At 41.3% G+C, this 17,244-nt stretch overlaps 2 protein-coding genes across 2 annotated transcripts; both read left to right on the top strand.

The window, feature by feature from the left end:
- The first annotated feature begins 2,404 nt into the window (after positions 1 to 2,404).
- On the top strand, positions 2,405 to 6,619 carry LOC143825784 (olfactory receptor 6A2-like). Its single transcript, XM_077314099.1, has 2 exons — positions 2,405 to 2,552; positions 5,214 to 6,619. The coding sequence occupies exon 2, from the start codon at positions 5,236 to 5,238 to the stop codon at positions 6,172 to 6,174; it is 939 nt and encodes a 312-aa protein (XP_077170214.1). The 5' UTR covers positions 2,405 to 2,552; positions 5,214 to 5,235; the 3' UTR covers positions 6,175 to 6,619.
- Positions 6,620 to 11,659: 5,040 nt separating this feature from the next.
- Positions 11,660 to 12,604, top strand: LOC143825449 (olfactory receptor 6B1-like). The gene has a single exon (XM_077313478.1). It carries the CDS (start codon positions 11,660 to 11,662, stop codon positions 12,602 to 12,604), a length of 945 nt encoding a protein of 314 aa, XP_077169593.1.
- The last annotated feature ends 4,640 nt before the right edge of the window (positions 12,605 to 17,244 follow it).

Raw genomic sequence — 17,244 nt, 5'->3', positions numbered from 1 at the left:
ACCTATTGGGGACCTGAATGGTATGAAGAAAACCTGAATGGTATGAAGAAAAGTGGCTGGCATCAAATGGATGTCTCTGTGGCAGTTATGCAGGAAGGGGGGGGGCAGATCTTAATGTGGTATCCACAGCTACATATCGTGCTCTGCTAGTATTGGGGGCCTTCATAAGAGGTTGGGTGCATGCTGAGCTGCAGCACCTCTCCAGGTGGCTGTCTTGCGTTGCAGGTTGATGGTGGGAATTCTAATAGAGGCTGATGCCCTTAGGGCTCCTACCAAAATTACCTCCCTGTGGGCCCAGCAGGCATGGTGGTTATGGGAAGCTTGACCTGCATGTCACTTGGTCTTTGCAGGGTGACCTGCTGGTGTGTGAGCTTCTTTGCAGTCGGCAGGCTGCTTAGGAGTTGGATCTGCCCCTGGTTGGTGCCGGCATTCACTTTGCATAGCAGTAAAGCTGGGGCCAGAATTTTATGCTATAACTAGATGTTGTCTGTGTCCTCTGTATGGCCAGGATCATGGCACCCTGCCAGGCAAAGTGGCCCTCTTTTGCTATTTGTGTGAGGACTGGCATGCTACAGGGAAGACAGTAAATCACCACATTCCCACCCACCCCCCAACCATATGGGTGTTAAAAACAACCAAACAATTTTCAAAATCCACACTGTACCAAAGTAAAGCTCTCAAAAGGGAAAGGGGCAATATGTCGTAAGAAACTGAACTGCACTGAGATTCCTTCAATTGCCCAGACACATAACATTCTGACGCTATTATGGGGGAAATAAAGCTTCCATGGTTCTTTGTGAAATTATACCAATGTTAAACTGTTTGCATGTGTGTACACAGTCCAGTTTTCTGTGTGTGCTTTTATACTAGATATACTAGACACCACTTTGGAACAGGAGGCGAATTGCCTTCAGGCCAGAGTGGCCAGAGATTCTGCTTTTTTGGGGGGGGGGGCATCATCTGGGCAGGGAATTGGAGTCACTGTGGGTGGGCAGGAAGTTGTGAATTTCCTGCGTTCTGCAAAGGCTTGAACTAGATGACCCTGGAGTTCTCTTCCAACTCTATGATTCTATGACCCTACCAATTCACATAGCTCACCTCATTAACATAACAAGGGGCTACTTAGATTCAAGTGGGTAGCTGTGTCGGTCTGAAGTAACACAACAAAAATAGCACCTTTAAGACCAACAAAGATTTATTCAAGATGTGAGCTTTCGGGTGCATGCACTCTTCCTCAGACTAATGAACAACCATCACAACTGCGTAGATATAAGGTAAGGTACTTAGATGAACAACCACGGACAGACAGGGTTTTCTCAAAGCATAGTGTTTGTTTATCACTATTTTTGTATGCTTCATTGTAATAGCTTTGGTCTCATACTATAAATGTGATTTAAAAAATGAGATAAATTAAAAGCAGCGAAGAATTACCTGCAGCCACCTTTGACACCACAGAGGAGCAGGCTGCAGGAAGGCGTGCTGGTGGTGTACAGGGTGGGCACAATGATGACATGATACACCCACAAGGTTGGCAAGGAGGCATTGGCCTTAAAAGGTGCTATGTGTGAGCCTCTTGCACCCAACCTGCTGCCATAACAGCTTCCCTCCCACCCACCCTTTTATGTTGGCTAATATTGTTTATGTCTGAGTGGCCATTGCAAAATAAATTGCATTTGAGTTGCATTTTGTCACAGCTTGTGGTTTTGGCATGGGATGGACCCTGTTTGGGGGGAATTCAGTCTGCACATCAGATCCCCCAGGTTAGAGGCCTCCTTATGAGATGGCAGGTCTATGCACAGGGCCAACCCATCAGGGAAAGCATGTGGCTCACAATGCCACATACCCTGGGGTGGGACCAAGGGAAATGTGTGCTTCCTCTTGGCACCCCGGGTGGATACTTCCCTACAGTGGGGATAAAATGGCAAGGGGTCCTGCATTCCCAGCAGGGGGACTAGATGGGCCCCAGGGTGTCACTAGACACATCCCTTGGGTGGAATCCCAGTGGCAAGGGGGCCCGTATTCCCAGGGGGAAAACTGGGTAGGCCCCAGGGCGCTGTTGGGGTCCAGGTTCTTGTGGTCAGTCAACTGTAAGTCAGGCTCCCTCTTCCATGCTGCACCAACACTCCTGCAGAGTAATACTAAAGCTGTGGTCTTGTTTAAGCCAATGGAAATGTGTGTGTGTCTTCCTTGAGCCCAAGGTGCCCTCCTACAAGTCAATGCTCAGGAAACACTTTAGTAATGGAGTCATTAATTTTTGACAATTGTTTGGTCCCGAAGGAAGGAGGACAAAGTTCTGTAACCTTATGACTGGCTTGTCTTGGAAGTAACATTAATCTCCAGTCACCCAGCATATATGAATCTTCAGAAAGCTACAAGTTTCCTCCGCATGCAACAAACCAGTCTTGGCAATGTTCTTCACCCAGAGGGACTTTTAGTTCTCTACCTTTTGGAACAGCAGGAGCATTCTTTGTCAAGATGTTGCTTCACTCTCTCACTCCATCTTCTTTGTGAAATGATTCTTAGCAAAGTCTGTATATTATTCTTTGGGCTATGTAAGTAAACCTTTGTGAATGTTTCATGTTTTTGGAAAGCAAGATGTGGGGTTATATGCTGGTCTCCTTTTCTAAGGTTATACTTTGGTTTCTGTCTTAGGCAGTGTTTGCTTTTATAATTCCATATCAACAGGTATATATCAGTGGTTGTGGAAGACTTTGTATTTGATGCATAATAGCTGGTATGATATTTAATTGTATTTGTTTATTCATCCATTTCTTTGATGCCCTGTGCTTTTTCTAAAGATAGGAATAATGGTCCATTGCTTCTGAACATAGTGGTTCCATTAAGGGTTGCAGCTAGTTGTTGTTGGTCAATACCATCCTCCATGAATTTGTCAAATCTGCTTTTAATGCTCTCTAAACCTGGGCACAGTTTTACAACCCATTAGAGTTATATTTCCCATCATTTCAATCTACGAACCTAAAAGTAACCATTCTAAATAGTGATTCCTTCTCCGAACATTCCAGCTGCTCTAAGTACATTGCAGTGACATGTCTTTAAAGTAAGTCTTGCCTTCTTGAAATCAAGTACTTCTAAGGGTAGAAGTTTGTCAGATGACAACAGAACGTTCAAATTGAATCAGACAGTGCAACAAGTACATGAACAAAGACATGAGGGAGGAAAAGCTAAATTAACTAAGTATAACTTTATATAGATCAGGTTGCTTTCTGCCACAAACATTTGGGATAGGGTTGGAAAACAATACCTCAGTATGCAGAAGAATGTTGGATTTCTACACTCCACTATATATACCTGTTTATTACCAAATTACTGATTTGTGTCTCTTCACTGTCCCAAAGTGTAGCAAAATATGGACCTCAGACATAGTTTTATGTAGAATTGCTCCCTAGGAAATGTAGATATAATGGTCCAGATTTTTTAACTGACATTTTGGGGTGGTGACTTTTTTTCTGAGGTCTTTTTATAGTTATTATTTAGCTATTCATTTTTCATCAGTAGAACTATGGCTCTAACCACTGTCAATACACCAGTTTGGTGTAGTGGTTAGGAGTGCAGACTTCTAATCTGGCATGCCAGGTTTGATTCTGCACTCCCGCACATGCAGCCAGCTGGGTGACCTTGGGCTCGCCACAGCACTGATAAAGCTGTTCTGACCGAGCAGGAATATCAGGGCTCTCTCAGCCTCACCCACCCCACAGGGTGTCTGTTGTGGGGAGAGGAATGGGAAGGCGACTGTAAGCCGCTTTGAGCCTCCTTCGGGGAGAGAAAAGCGGCATATAAGAACCAACTCTTCTTCTTCTTCTTAATCTGGTATAATAGATGCAACAACAATGCATTCTTAAAGTGTTCAATGTTTCAGTGTCAAAAAGTTTAACTTAATATTCAGACATGCTGCAAATTCTACTATAACTATGTGAGACACTCTACAACTTTTCTTGACTGCAACATTTATTTTTCTTGGATGGCAGTCACTAAGAACATTCTTGCTAAATTAGCTAGGTTTGCAGAAGTTTGCAGCCCTCCTTCCCTGTAGCGCCGGGTTCTTGGCAGTTTTGCTTGTAGAAAACAAAATGCTATCCTAAGTAAGCCTACTCAGGATCCTACTCAGGTCCATTTAGTGGGGCTCACTCCCAAGGATGTTGTCTTAAAATTGCATGTCAAGAATATTTCTAGTTTTATTTCCATCTTTCCATCTCAGAATTGAGAGCTCAAAGTATATGTTAAGATTCCAGCTGCAATCATCTTTCATATCCTAAGCAGGAAATTTTAAATCCGCCCCACGAGGGTCACCAACTGCCTACAGAAATAAATGTCCTGCCCCTTTAATTGAATTTTAATGGGATGCTCTCTCTCTCTCTCTCTCTCTCTCTCTCTCTCTCTCTCTCTCTCTCTCTCTCTCTCTCTCTCTCTCTCTCTCTCTCTCTCTCTCTCTCTCTCTGCCATCAAGTCACAGCCAGTTTATGGCAACCCCACAAGATTTTCAAGGCAACAGAAGTTCAGAGATGGTTTGCCATTGCCAGCCTTTTCATAATGACCCTGGTGTTTCTTGATGCTCTCCCATCTCAAAGCTTACCTTGCTTAGCTTCTGAGATTGGAAGAGATTAGGCTAGCCTGGGCAACCCCCATCAGGCCAAGTAGTCTGTCAGGTGATGCTATTTACCTAATGCCATTGAAATCTTCAGGTCTTGTTTTGCAACCCACTGTCCCTAGTCCCCAGACTGTAAAACCAGACTCATTTATCAGGACAAATGATCACTGGCAATGTTGATTGTCATCCAGTCCCCCTTTGCCTACTTGTCACTCTGACTTCTGTTGAAGTTGTCCAGCTCAACTAATCTTTCATACTCGTTGCATAGATGGGATTGTTAATAAACATCCTACAGTTGACAGAGTCCTTCAGAAGTATGCTCATGAAAATCCCATAGAATAAAATGTCTTCTCTGCCACAAAATACATTAATACAATTGGTGGTTCAGCCACTGTATGGGTCATGGCTGGACTGCATAATAAATTTTTAAATGATTGTGGACCAAGTTGGAAAAGCTTTAAAGGGATTTTAGTTCTGATCAAGAAAATCAGTGTGAAAAGTTATCAATATACCTGCTTGAAATATTATTCTGTCCTTGATGTAATATGATTCTATTCGTGTGCGAGAAAGCATGATACTGAGTTTCTTTCTGAATATTTTTTTCCAGATCTACAACAACATAATCCAGGATGCAATGGACAAACAAGACACAAGTAACTGTATTTATCCTGATAGGTTTTCCTGGAAACCTTCGAGTACAGCTAACACTATTTACCATTTTCCTGATTGTATATGCATTGACAATAATAGAGAATGTGATAATAATAACACTAATCCGGATGAATGTCAACCTTCATAAACCCATGTACCTCTTCCTGAGCAATCTTTCTTTCCTGGAGATCTGGTATGTCTCTGTCACTGTTCCCAAGATGCTTATAGGGTTTGTGTCAGAGAAGAAGGATATTTCTTTCCCTGGTTGCATGGCCCAACTCTACTTCTTCTTGGGCCTCGCATGTACGGAGTGTGTCCTTCTAGCTGTTATGGCCTATGACCGCTATGTGGCTATATGCAACCCACTGCGTTATCCAGCTATAATGAGTCCAGAGCTCTGTATCCGTTTAGCAGCTGGCTCTTGGCTGAGCGGCTTTGTCATCGCTATGGGGAAAGTCTTCTTCATCTCACGTCTGAGCTACTGTGGACCTAACACTGTCAACCACTTCTTCTGTGATGTCTCCCCACTTCTCAATCTGGCCTGCACAGACATGTCACTGGCTGAACTCATGGACTTCCTGCTGGCCTTGCTCATCCTCCTTGGCCCACTCTCTGCGACCATTGCCTCCTACTTCTGCATCATATCCACAGTTCTCCGCATCCCTTCAGCCAAAGGGAGGAAAAAAGCATTTTCCACCTGTACCTCACACCTTCTAGTAGTCACCATTTTCTATGCTGCCTCCCTATTCATTTATGCTCGGCCAAAAGCCCTCACGTCATTTGATTCCAACAAACTAGTGTCTGTTGTCTACACTGTCTTAACACCACTGATAAATCCAATCATCTACTGCTTAAGGAACCAGGAGTTCAAGGAAGCTCTCAAAAAAGCAACAAAAAGACTTTCTTCCGGGCACTAAGGGTAGTACTGTAAGAGGCTTATTCAGAATGCAGTGGTAGTACAGTAAAAGAAAATAAAAGGACGACCACAAATAACCATGGCCACCAATTGATGACGCAGGAGCTGGCTGGCTGGCAAGGCATGATGATGCCTATCAGCATGCAAGTGCGCCCATCTGGGCATACATGTTGGCGGCAGTAGGGGGCGAGCCTCTTGGTGCCTGTTTAAGGCGCCATGTATGTGGGCCCAGCCTTTCCACCATCAGTTGCCACCAGAACAGCTTCCCACCCTCTCACCCTTGTTATCTGATTACATTATTGTTACTTTTTCTATCTCAGTGGTTTAAAGGGGGCACAAGGTAGAGCCCGGGGTTTGTCAGAGCTTCCATTTGCGTACTGAGGCCCTGAAGGAGGGGGTCTCCATAAGAGACCAGCTCGTGTGTGCTTAGCCTACCCAGCTGGATAGGTCAGGGGCTCTGAGCCAGGCAGCTGGGTGACCGAATGAATTAGGTGCCCATCAGTAACCCACCAAGTTGCCTCCCGGGGATATGGACCCTGTGGGCAAGGACCTGTCCTCCCAGCTGGGAGAAAACAGGCTCCAGGGCATCCTCAGGGCCAAACAGGAGTAGCCGGATGGCTGACTGGGACTCTTGCTCTCATGCCATGCCAACCCTCTAGCTGGAGGTTGTTAAAATAAAGCTTTGGACTTGTTAATGCCAACTAGAGTTGTGTCTTGCTTGCCAATATGCCCATCTGCCAATCCAATGCCTGTGTGTAAGAAACTGCCTAAGAAATAAATATGATGAAATGCTTCAAAGGTGAGACCAACACTCTTTCAAATAAATGTAGGGCTAATTAAACCCAGTGCAAATGGGGAATAATAAGTAATCTGAGGATAGGGCAGGGTAAACTGTACCCATCTGCCTCTCTCCCAATCTCCAGATATTCATTGGCCTTCTGCATACATTCTATAAATGTAGCCTCTCTATAAACTGCATCTTGCAAAAATAAAGAACAAATAACACAGGGCAGGCTATACATATACAGTTTGTACCAGTGTATGACTTCCAGTTGGACTGGATAATGTTTTACCTTAGTCTCATCTGTTTTTGTTAACCAACCCCCCCCCCCATCATTTCTTGGTAACTTTTTAGTTTTAGCTTGAAAGTAGCTGACTTTGGTTAGCTTGAGGAGTTCTTCCCATCCCATATTCTGAAATGCCAAACCTAGCTGTTTTGCTGTCTGGGAGGTGTTGCTCTTTGTCTGTGGTTTCTTAATTTTATTCTTTAGTCTAATTTTTGTTTCCTTACTGGCATTCTGTGACCTGCTCTCAGTGGCTGTAGTTTGCAGACCGAGCCATTTTATTTCTTCTTCTTCTTCTTCTTCTTCTTCTTCTTCTTCTTCTTCTTCTTCTTCTTCTTCTTCTTCTTCTTCTTCTACTACTACTACTACTACTACTACTACTACTACTACTACTACTACTACTACTACTACTACATCTATCTATCTATCTATCTATCTATCTATCTATCTATCTATCTATCTATCTATCTATCTATCTATCTATCTATCTATTTTGTTATTCTTTGATTTATATCCCAGCCATCCCTGCATAGCTGGCTCAGGGCAGTTTCCAAAAGAACATAAAACTTTACAATAAATACAAATTATTTAAATTATTTTAAAACAAATATACAGCTGTGCGGGCAAACCAGAAGTCAAATCATCTTGGTTTTTCCAGGGAGGCAGCATATATGAGGGGCCCATATGGTGTTTAGTCTGGTCATCTAGATGTCGGTTAATACTAATACCTTGAAGTGGATTCAGAATTGGCCCCAATCAAATACCTGGAAGAAGACCTCCATTTTACAGGCCCTGTAGAACTAGTTTAGTTCCATCAGAGCCCTCAGCTCTTCTGGGAGCTCATTCCACCAGGTTGGGACCAGACCTGAAAAGGCCCTGGCCCTGCTTGAGGCCAGATGTACTTCTATTAGGACAGGGATCACCAATTTATTTTTATTGGAAGATCTTAGGGTCCTTTGAGGGGGGTACAGTCAACCAAGTGATCCCTCAGTAATGCCAGGCCCTGACCATGTATGACTTTAAAGGTTAATACTAGTACATTGAAGCGGATTCAGAATTTATCAGTGCTGTGGTGAGCCCAAGGTCACCCAGCTGGTTGGATGTGGGAGAGTGGGGAATCAAACCCAGCTTCTGATCGCCAGATTAGAAGTCTGCACTCCTAACAACTACACCAAGCTGGTACATGAAGATATTGAATACAGTGGGAGAGACAAATGCACATTGCAATACTCCACAAGAGAGTCAATAAGGGCACAAGTAATTCTCTCCCAGTGCAACCATCTGTTCATGACCCTGAAGAAAGGAGATCAGCTATTAGGCACTTTTTTACCATTGAGAAACACTTGAAATATTCTTCAGGCTTGGAGAAGTTCCAGAAGTGGCACAACTGTGTAGAATATGGTTGAGAAGCAGAGCTGTGAACATGCCTACCCAAGGCCCCTCCCCTTTTAAACCCCCTCCAGGTCCATCACTGGCCATTTTGGATTGGGGGGTTGGTGGATCAACATGACAATATATGGTCATATCATCCCATAAATGTTTAACCATTTTTTTAAATATATAACAAATTAATTAATTCCCACCCATTCGGGATACCCTTCCAGAGTCATGAAGAAACACCAGTCTGCTTGAGAAAGCCATTAAATATGGCAGATATCAATCTTCTTTTCACAAGGGCCTAGAGAGTGAAAAGACACTGCAAATCCTATTCAGAATTACTCTGGCAAAAACCAACTGATTTAAATTTTTTCACAATGGACTAATACTTTATAAGGTTATATTAAAGACCTGGTGGCTAGGATTTCCACTTTGAGACCCCTTGGTCTTGACTGCTTTTCATTTTGTTCTAGGGCGTGTGTGTCTTTGTGATATTTGTCCCTTTTTATTTCTGTACTGCCCTTTGAACATTTGCTGTGCACATGCATACTGAGATTAATAATTCCCATTTCTTTTTCTCTATACTGAAGCCTTAGATATATTTGGCCCATTTTGACAAGACAGACAATAGCGGGGGTGGTAGACATTTGCTCCAGTGAATGTAGGACAAAAGAAGGAGGGAGAAAATAAAAGGAGACCATGAAAAGTTCATTAAAAAGTTTCTTGTCCTTGAGTAACTGGCATATCTCCAAAAGCAAGGGTGTGATTCACAGCCATATATACCAATCTCTCCTGTCCTTATACACAACCATCCATCTTCAACAATGCTCTTCACCTGGGGTAATGCTATTATTCTTCATCTGTGGCATATACCATTCTTTCTTTTTGTCTTTGTTTTTATGTCCATACTTTGTCACCTATCTCTTTCTTGGTCAATCTCTGGGAAGTGAGTGACCTTCAACTTGTTTCATCGCCCATGTAAGTAAATTTTACCCTTTGTATCACCAAAGATTTGTATAGATGATTGTGAATGATTTACTTAACCCCCTTCTCTCAGTGTGCCTACTGCATCCCTGTTTGTATGTTTTTTTTCTCTTCCTCCTACCTCCTTTGTAACTACTGGGTTTTAGCCCTTGATAAAGAACCTCTGCTTTGAAGCAATGCTTTTTTATCCCTTGCAATCCTATTCCTTTTATGCATATTTCTAAAAATATATATATTATGGGTTGGATCAATGTATTCTTTTGAATATCCCCCCCCCCTTTTCCCCTGGAATGCAAAATATCTCAATTTCCATACCTCCTAGAATATATTCAGTCCTTGCAAGGAATGTAGCATACTGGATTCAGGGGTCTCATTTTCTTTTGGACAGTTTAGAAAGTGAGAATAATCTGCATACCTGGGGAAGAATATGTGAATGACCTTATTAGGATGCTTTTATCAGCCAGTTAACTAGTTCTATAGCTAGATGCAGCAGATGTGATTTTATAAACCATTTATGGATAGGTTATTTTTATCTTATAATTTCTACTATTTCCTCTCCTTTCTGCTACGTACATTAAAGATAAATCTATGTTATTTTTTAAAAAAATATTGCATCAATTGTGTTGTCCTCATTCTGGATTATGAAAATAATATATTGCATCGTTAGGCAGAATTTTAAAATTGACATAAAACTTGGTTATAAATTAGACATTTTGAAGGAAAATGGGTGTTGTAACATGTTTTGGTCAATTTGTATTCCAGCAGCACAACAAAATCAGAGTCTTAAACGTGCCACTGGACTCTGATTCTGTTGTGCTGCTTCAGACAGACCAACACGGCTACCCATTTGAAGCTATTCTTTTGTTCCTGCAGTACTCAATAAACCGTCATATGGCTCTTTTCTATATTTTTGTTATTTATTTCGGCTCAATAAACATCCACTTACACAAGTTTTTAAATTCAATTTTTTCACACCAATCTAATTTCTTTTACAAAGCTTCCATTCCTCCGAGTGTTACACAATGCCTGGGTATTTACCTTTGGTTCTTTCCCCCTTAAAAAAAAAAAATTAACAGCTTCACCTTTCTTCACTTCTCTAGTAAATGTCATTTTGTCAGTCAGTTTTCAAGAGAACTCCAGTACTTCCATTTTATATTTCCCACTTATCTTTTTTTACAGAATTAACATTTATTTATTTATTTACCATCCTCCCCCAAAGGCTCAGGGCAGTTCACATAAAACAGAAACAATACAGATAACTTAGTTTAACAATAATAAAGTGATAACAACAAACAACACAGAACAGTAGAAATAATTTCTAAATACTTGTGTTCCTTTTCTTCAGCACAAGTATAGCTGTTTTCCTCCTTCTTTGATTTCTATTCTGATTTCTATTTCTGCATTTCTATTTCTGCATTCACGTTCATCTATCATTTTGTTTACAATTCAGTTTTCGTTCTCTGTTATATTCGGGAAGCTTAGGCTGAAAGACAGTGACTGAGTCAAGGTCATCCAGTGAACTTGTAAGTGAATGTTGTAAGCCGAAAGAAAGATGGCAGAAATGTTTTAAATAAATCCATATGATGGGAGGTGCTTTTCATTATACTGATATATACATGTATTCCTGAGTATATATAAAACTTCAGGCAAAAATAGTTATTTCAACAACTGTTGATACAAGAGCATTGACATTGCTTTTGCAGGGTATTATTAATTCGCCCTTCTGTATATGTGCACTCAGAAATGCCTCTGAAAATATCAAGATTACTTTTGTAGACAGATAATTGACTGACAGATGATGAATTTGGGGTAAATTTAAACCTATTGATTGTACACTGCTTTACATGTTTATCCAGCTCTTCGTTTTCCTTTCAATGTAGGACCAATTTACATGAATTTTCCCCGTCAAAAAAAAAGATATGTTCATTTAATTGGCCACAATTATATATTGCAGTGGGCTCTGAATACTGGTTAACTGTCAACATTCAATGTGGATGGAATTCACGTCATCTTTTCTTTATATATTCTTTTCAGTTCGGCAACATCAGAAAGTTACTTGAGATGGGACTAGCAAACTGGACACATGTGACAGAATTCATTTTGGTGGGTTTCCCAGGAAGTCTAAAACTGCAGCACTCTCTATTCACAGTTTTCCTGGTTGCCTACACCCTAACAGTAATGGAGAATTTGATCATCATTGTACTAATCAGGGTAAACACCAAGCTTCATAAACCTATGTATATATTCCTGGGAAATCTTTCTTTCCTGGAGATCTGGTACGTCTCGGTCACTCTCCCCAAAATGCTTTCAGGCTTCGCTACACAGAAGATGGATATTTCCTTCACAGGCTGCATGGCCCAGCTCTACTTCTTTCTGGGCCTGGCATGCACAGAGTGTGCCCTCCTCACAGTTATGGCCTATGACCGCTATGTTGCCATCTGTAGCCCTTTGCGTTATCCCACCATAATGAGTCCAGATTTCTGTATCCGTTCAGCAGCCGGTTCATGGCTAAGTGGTTTTATCATAGCCTCAGGGAAGACCTTCTTCATTGGACGTCTGAGCTACTGTGGATCCAATATCGTCAACCACTTCTTCTGTGATGTCTCCCCACTACTCAATCTAGCCTGCACTGATTTGTCATTGGTCGAACTCATTGACTTCCTGTTGGCCTTGCTCATTCTCGTGGGCCCACTCACTGTGACAGTTGCCTCTTATATCTGTATTATCCTGACTATCCTGCGCATTCCTTCAGTCAAAGGAAAGCAAAAGGCATTTTCCACCTGTGCCTCACATCTTTTGGTAGTCACTGTTTTCTTTTCTGCCACCATTTTCATCTATGCCCGACCAAGAGCTCTCACCTCGGTTAATGGCCACAAAGTCGTGTCTGTTGTCTATACTATTCTAACACCCCTTCTTAACCCAGTCATATATTGCATGAGGAATCAGGAATTCAAGGATGCCCTCAGAAAGACTCTTAGAGGGTTCTCTTTAAGACATATAGACTAATTTTTGAAAAGTTTTAATGGATCTAGGCAGCAATGCAGAAAAGGTGCTGTATTTTTCAGGATAATATAGAAATATGTTAGCCAGTATTATACATATGCAGATATGTCAGGCAGATTTAAAAAAAAAATAAAGTATTGCAAAAGATTGATTGTAACCGGCATATAAGAACCAACTCTTCTTCTTCTTCTTCTTCTTCTTCTTCTTCTTCTTCTTCTTCTTCTTCTTCTTCTTCTTCTTCTTCTTCTTCTTCTTCTTCTTCTTCTTCTTCTTGTTATATCCAACCCTGCTTACTTGTGCTCCATATACATTAATATTCCATGACTGCATACAACATAGTTTGCTGATATTTAAAGAGTTACATGGGTATTTTGTATTGTAATGGTTTTATATCACGGGATTGAAGCTGTAGTTATACTACTATAGCCACTGTGCTATCCTGAACTAAATACTCCCCCCCCTCTTCTCCTATTATTCAGGTCACTGGAAAACATGGGAAATGGCCTACTTTAAAAAAATTAAATTATTACTGTTAGCCATCTTGAAAATGTGGATGTCTCTGCACTAATTCGATGGGGGGGGGTAGTTGGTTTTTCCTTATTGGTCACTTTTGTGCTGAGTGTGTGTTTTGAAATTGTAAGGAGAGATACCTCCAATGGCATTTGCTGTTGGGTAACCATGTTGCTGAACATCTACTGCGTCTCTCAACTTCAGTCTGGCTAGGCATTTAAAGCTTCCTTTTAAAATTCAAGCTTGGGTGAAGTCTATTGATCTAACATAGCTCTGTTAATATATCCACCACCACCAAAAAAATAGTGCAGATGGGAGCCAGAGGCAGCTGATATGTGCAGAAAGATCTCAACAGGCTTTCCCTATGTTCTGAGAAGAACAGCCCATCTGGGTATATCTCCAGTCAAGGCCCAACTTAGGAGCTGGTAGCTCCCGCATGCCCCTTCCTCAACCCCCATTCCTAATGTCTCTTGTGAGGCAGCACCTACTGCAACAATGACAGGCCAGGGGAGGAGCCCACATGCCAACCCCAGCCCTCCTACAAGAGCTGCTCTTGGCATCAGTATGAGTGCCATGCTACAGAGTGGTTAGCCTTGCACTTAGATCCACAACAGAGAGATGGGAATGGTGGCCTAGGATCACTCTGGGGGCATCTTTGGAAATGTTTAAAGGGAGGCTAGATAGCCATCTGACGGAGAGGCTGATTCTGTGAAGACAAAGGGGTGGCAGGTTACAGTGGATGAGCGATTGGGATGTGAGTGTCCTGAATAGTGCAGGGGGTTGGACTACATGACCCAGGAGGTCCCTTCCTACTCTATTATGCTATGATTCTATGATTCTAGGACTGCTGGAAAGAGAGGCCAATGATGGAGCCCTGGAAGGAGGAGGCTGCTGCTGCTATGCTGGGGATGACACTTGTACCCAAGGAGAACAGGGTGCCCTGCCACACCATTCACACTGGCAATGCTCCCTCAAAACCCAGTCCCAGGTTACAGAATCCCATTTCTCAGGACCTGGATTGACTGGGCTTATATGTGCTATGGCCAAGTGGGCATTGGGAGCCTGCCCTGCTTGGCAGTAGTGCTGGGTAAAGGCACACTGAGGCAACCAGGGCAGATTTTCTGTGGCAAACAACAGAAGTATGACCCACTACCACCACTGAGCAGGGCAGGTTCCCTGCTTGGGAGACAACACATCTCTTTGGGTGAGCCATCACAGGAGCTTAGAGAGCTAAATGACTCCTGATGCAATCCTATTCAGAGATCCTTCACACAAATTGATTTTAATTGGTTTAGACTGCAGCAATTCTGCACAGGACTCTACTGTGAATCTGGTGACTAAGTGAAGCCTCATTAGATAACTGTGGAATAAAACACTAGAACACTCGTCTCTGATCATTTTATTATATGGAATGAAATGTGGAAGATACCAGTTTTCTTTGAGTGAGCCATCACGAGGACCTAGAGACTGAAAACACTAACTGTGTAATCATATTCAGAATTATTCAAGCCCAAGACAACCAGTTTTATTCATTTTACACTGGACTAATACTGAACAGAATTATATTATGGATCTCATTATGGCTGGAATTCCCAGTTTGAGACCCTTTGTTCTTGTTTGCTTTCCATTTTGCTTTGGTGTGTGTGTCGGTGACATTTGTTGCCCTTTCTCTCTGTACATTGCAATTCTGCACATTTGCAATAGGACTATAACTCCCATTTGTTTCAATATATGTATAATGAAAGTACTATACACATCTAATTTTGGCAGGATATTCTTAGCGTGTAAAACAAACAAAAAAAAAGGAAGGAGAAAACAAGTTGAGGCTAAGAAAAGTTCATTTTTAACGATCTTTGTCCTTGTGTGATTGGTCCATCTCCAAAAGGAGGGGTGTGATTCACAGCCATATATTTCAATAGACACCCATCTACTTTCAACAATACTGTTGAGGAGGCAAAGACAAATTCATTTTTAAAGTTTCTTGTCCTTGCGTAATTGGCCCACCTCCAAAAGCAAGGGTGTGATTCACAGCCATATATACCAATCGCTCATGTTCTTATACACAACTATCCACCTTCAAGAATGCTCTTTACCCGATGTAAGGTTATTATTCTCCATCTGTGGCATATAGCATTCCTCCTTTTTGTCTTTGTTTTTCTGTCCATACTTTGTCACCTATCCCTTTCTGGGTCAATCTTTTGGAAGTGAGCAACCTGCAACTTGTTTCATCTCCCAAGTAAGTAAATGTTAACTTTCGTATCACCCAAGATTTGTTATGTCAATGAACGTGGATGATTTCCTCAATACCCTTTCTCAGCATGCTCATTTTACATTTCTATGGTTGTTGTTTTGTCTTCTTCCTATCCCTTTTCCCATACATTCTTGCTTGGTACTATTAGGCTTTGTAGCTTGATAAACAACCTCTGCTTTGCAACCATGCCTGTTTTATTCCTTGCAATTCCTTGCAATGCATTTATTCATATTAAAAATATTTAAAATAATGCGGATGGGTTGAATAAATATACTCTTTAGAACTCTTTTCCCTCCTCCTTTCCCCTTTAACTTAAAGAAAAACATCTCAACATTCCATGTCTCCTAGAATATAACCAATCCTTTCAAGGAATTTGGTGCATTTGATGTAGGGCTCCCATCTTCTTTTGGTCAATTTAGAATATATTCAGTCCACATAAGGATTCTGTGTGTGTGGGTCAGGGACCTCAGTTTAGAAAGTCAGAATAGTCTGCATATTTGGGGAAGAATACATGAATGATCTGATTACACCAAATGCCGAAAATGTTTATCAGTTTTTACAAAAAACATACCTGATGGCTAAGTTATTTACATCTTACTATTTCTGTTATATCATCCCCATTTTGCTATATTCATTAAATGGAATTCTGTATTAATTATTATTGCATCCACTGTTTTTCACAATATATGTTTATTATGATATCCTATTTCTAGAATTTGAAAATAATATATTGTGTATTTAGGTAGAAGAAGAAGAAGAAGAGTTGGTTCTTATATGCCGCTTTTCCCTACCCGAAGGAGGCTCAAAGCGGCTTACAGTCGCCTTCCCATTCCTCTCCCCACAACAGACACCCTGTGGGGTGGGTGAGGCTGAGAGAGCCCTGATATCGCTTCTCGGTCAGAACAGTTTTATCAGTGCCGTGACGAGCCCAAGGTCACCCAGCTGGTTGCATGTGGGGGAGTGCAGAATCGAACCCGGCATGCCAGATTAGAAGTCCGCACTCCTAACCACTACACCAAACTGGCTCTCTGAATTAGAATTTTTAAATTCTCTCGTGCTAAAGAAAGTGTGCTGGAACATTCTGCAGGGAACTCGGTGAAAGAAGTAACCCCCCAGTTAAGAGAGGTTTTGAAAATCTTTGAGCATGGTGTTTTCATTATGATCAACACGTTTATATCCCTGACATCTACATGGACTATATATTTGACACTCTGTAGGGATAAATTGTGTGCTCTAGCAACACTCTCAATGAGCTGTCACATGATGCTTTGCTACCTGATACGTTTCGTATTTTGGATCCACAAACATGCATTCATGGTTTGAAATTCTATTTTCTATACCCATCTAGTCCCATTTAATAATGCTTTCAATATTTTATTCCACTTCAGTGTGTTATATGGATTTTTGACAAACTCCCACTAAAAAAAAAAAGACTGTGTTTACAATTAACTATCTCAAATAATGTTAGCTACCTTTCTCTGCTTTTTTTAGGAACTGCTGTCTCGTTTTCCCATCAACCTGTTTTGAAAACAGCATGTTGTCTTCTGTTTCACATTTTCAACATATTGTGCTTCTTCTCTGTATCTTAAATCATCATAGATTTTCTACCTTATTAAGCAGTTTCACAAAGGTCAGTAAGCTCTCCCACTCCCACCCTCAAGTTTATTTTTGCTTTCAGGTCAGGTCTTGATTGATTCAATAGTAATGCCATCTCACTGAATTTGAAGTGAATGCTGGGTTGTTTTGTTTGTGTTTCAGTCAGTGGGGTGGCATTATAAGTTGTTACCTTTTGAGGGCAGTATGTGAATATGCTTCATTTTATATAATCATTGTTATTTTATTTCATGTTCATGATTGTTAGCAAACACACCAATATTCTATT

The sequence above is a fragment of the Paroedura picta genome, chromosome 16 (assembly GCF_049243985.1).
Source record: "Paroedura picta isolate Pp20150507F chromosome 16, Ppicta_v3.0, whole genome shotgun sequence".
Lineage (NCBI taxonomy): Eukaryota > Metazoa > Chordata > Lepidosauria > Squamata > Gekkonidae > Paroedura > Paroedura picta.
Note: the sequence above shows the minus strand (reverse complement) of the source record. Positions and strands in the feature narration are given on the sequence as shown.

What these genes read in the sequence shown, in the direction of transcription:
- LOC143825449 (XM_077313478.1), top strand. Translation starts at nt 11,660, where the DNA reads ATGGGACTAGCAAACTGGACACATGTGACAGAATTCATTTTGGTGGGT.
- LOC143825784 (XM_077314099.1), top strand. Translation starts at nt 5,236, where the DNA reads ATGCAATGGACAAACAAGACACAAGTAACTGTATTTATCCTGATAGGT.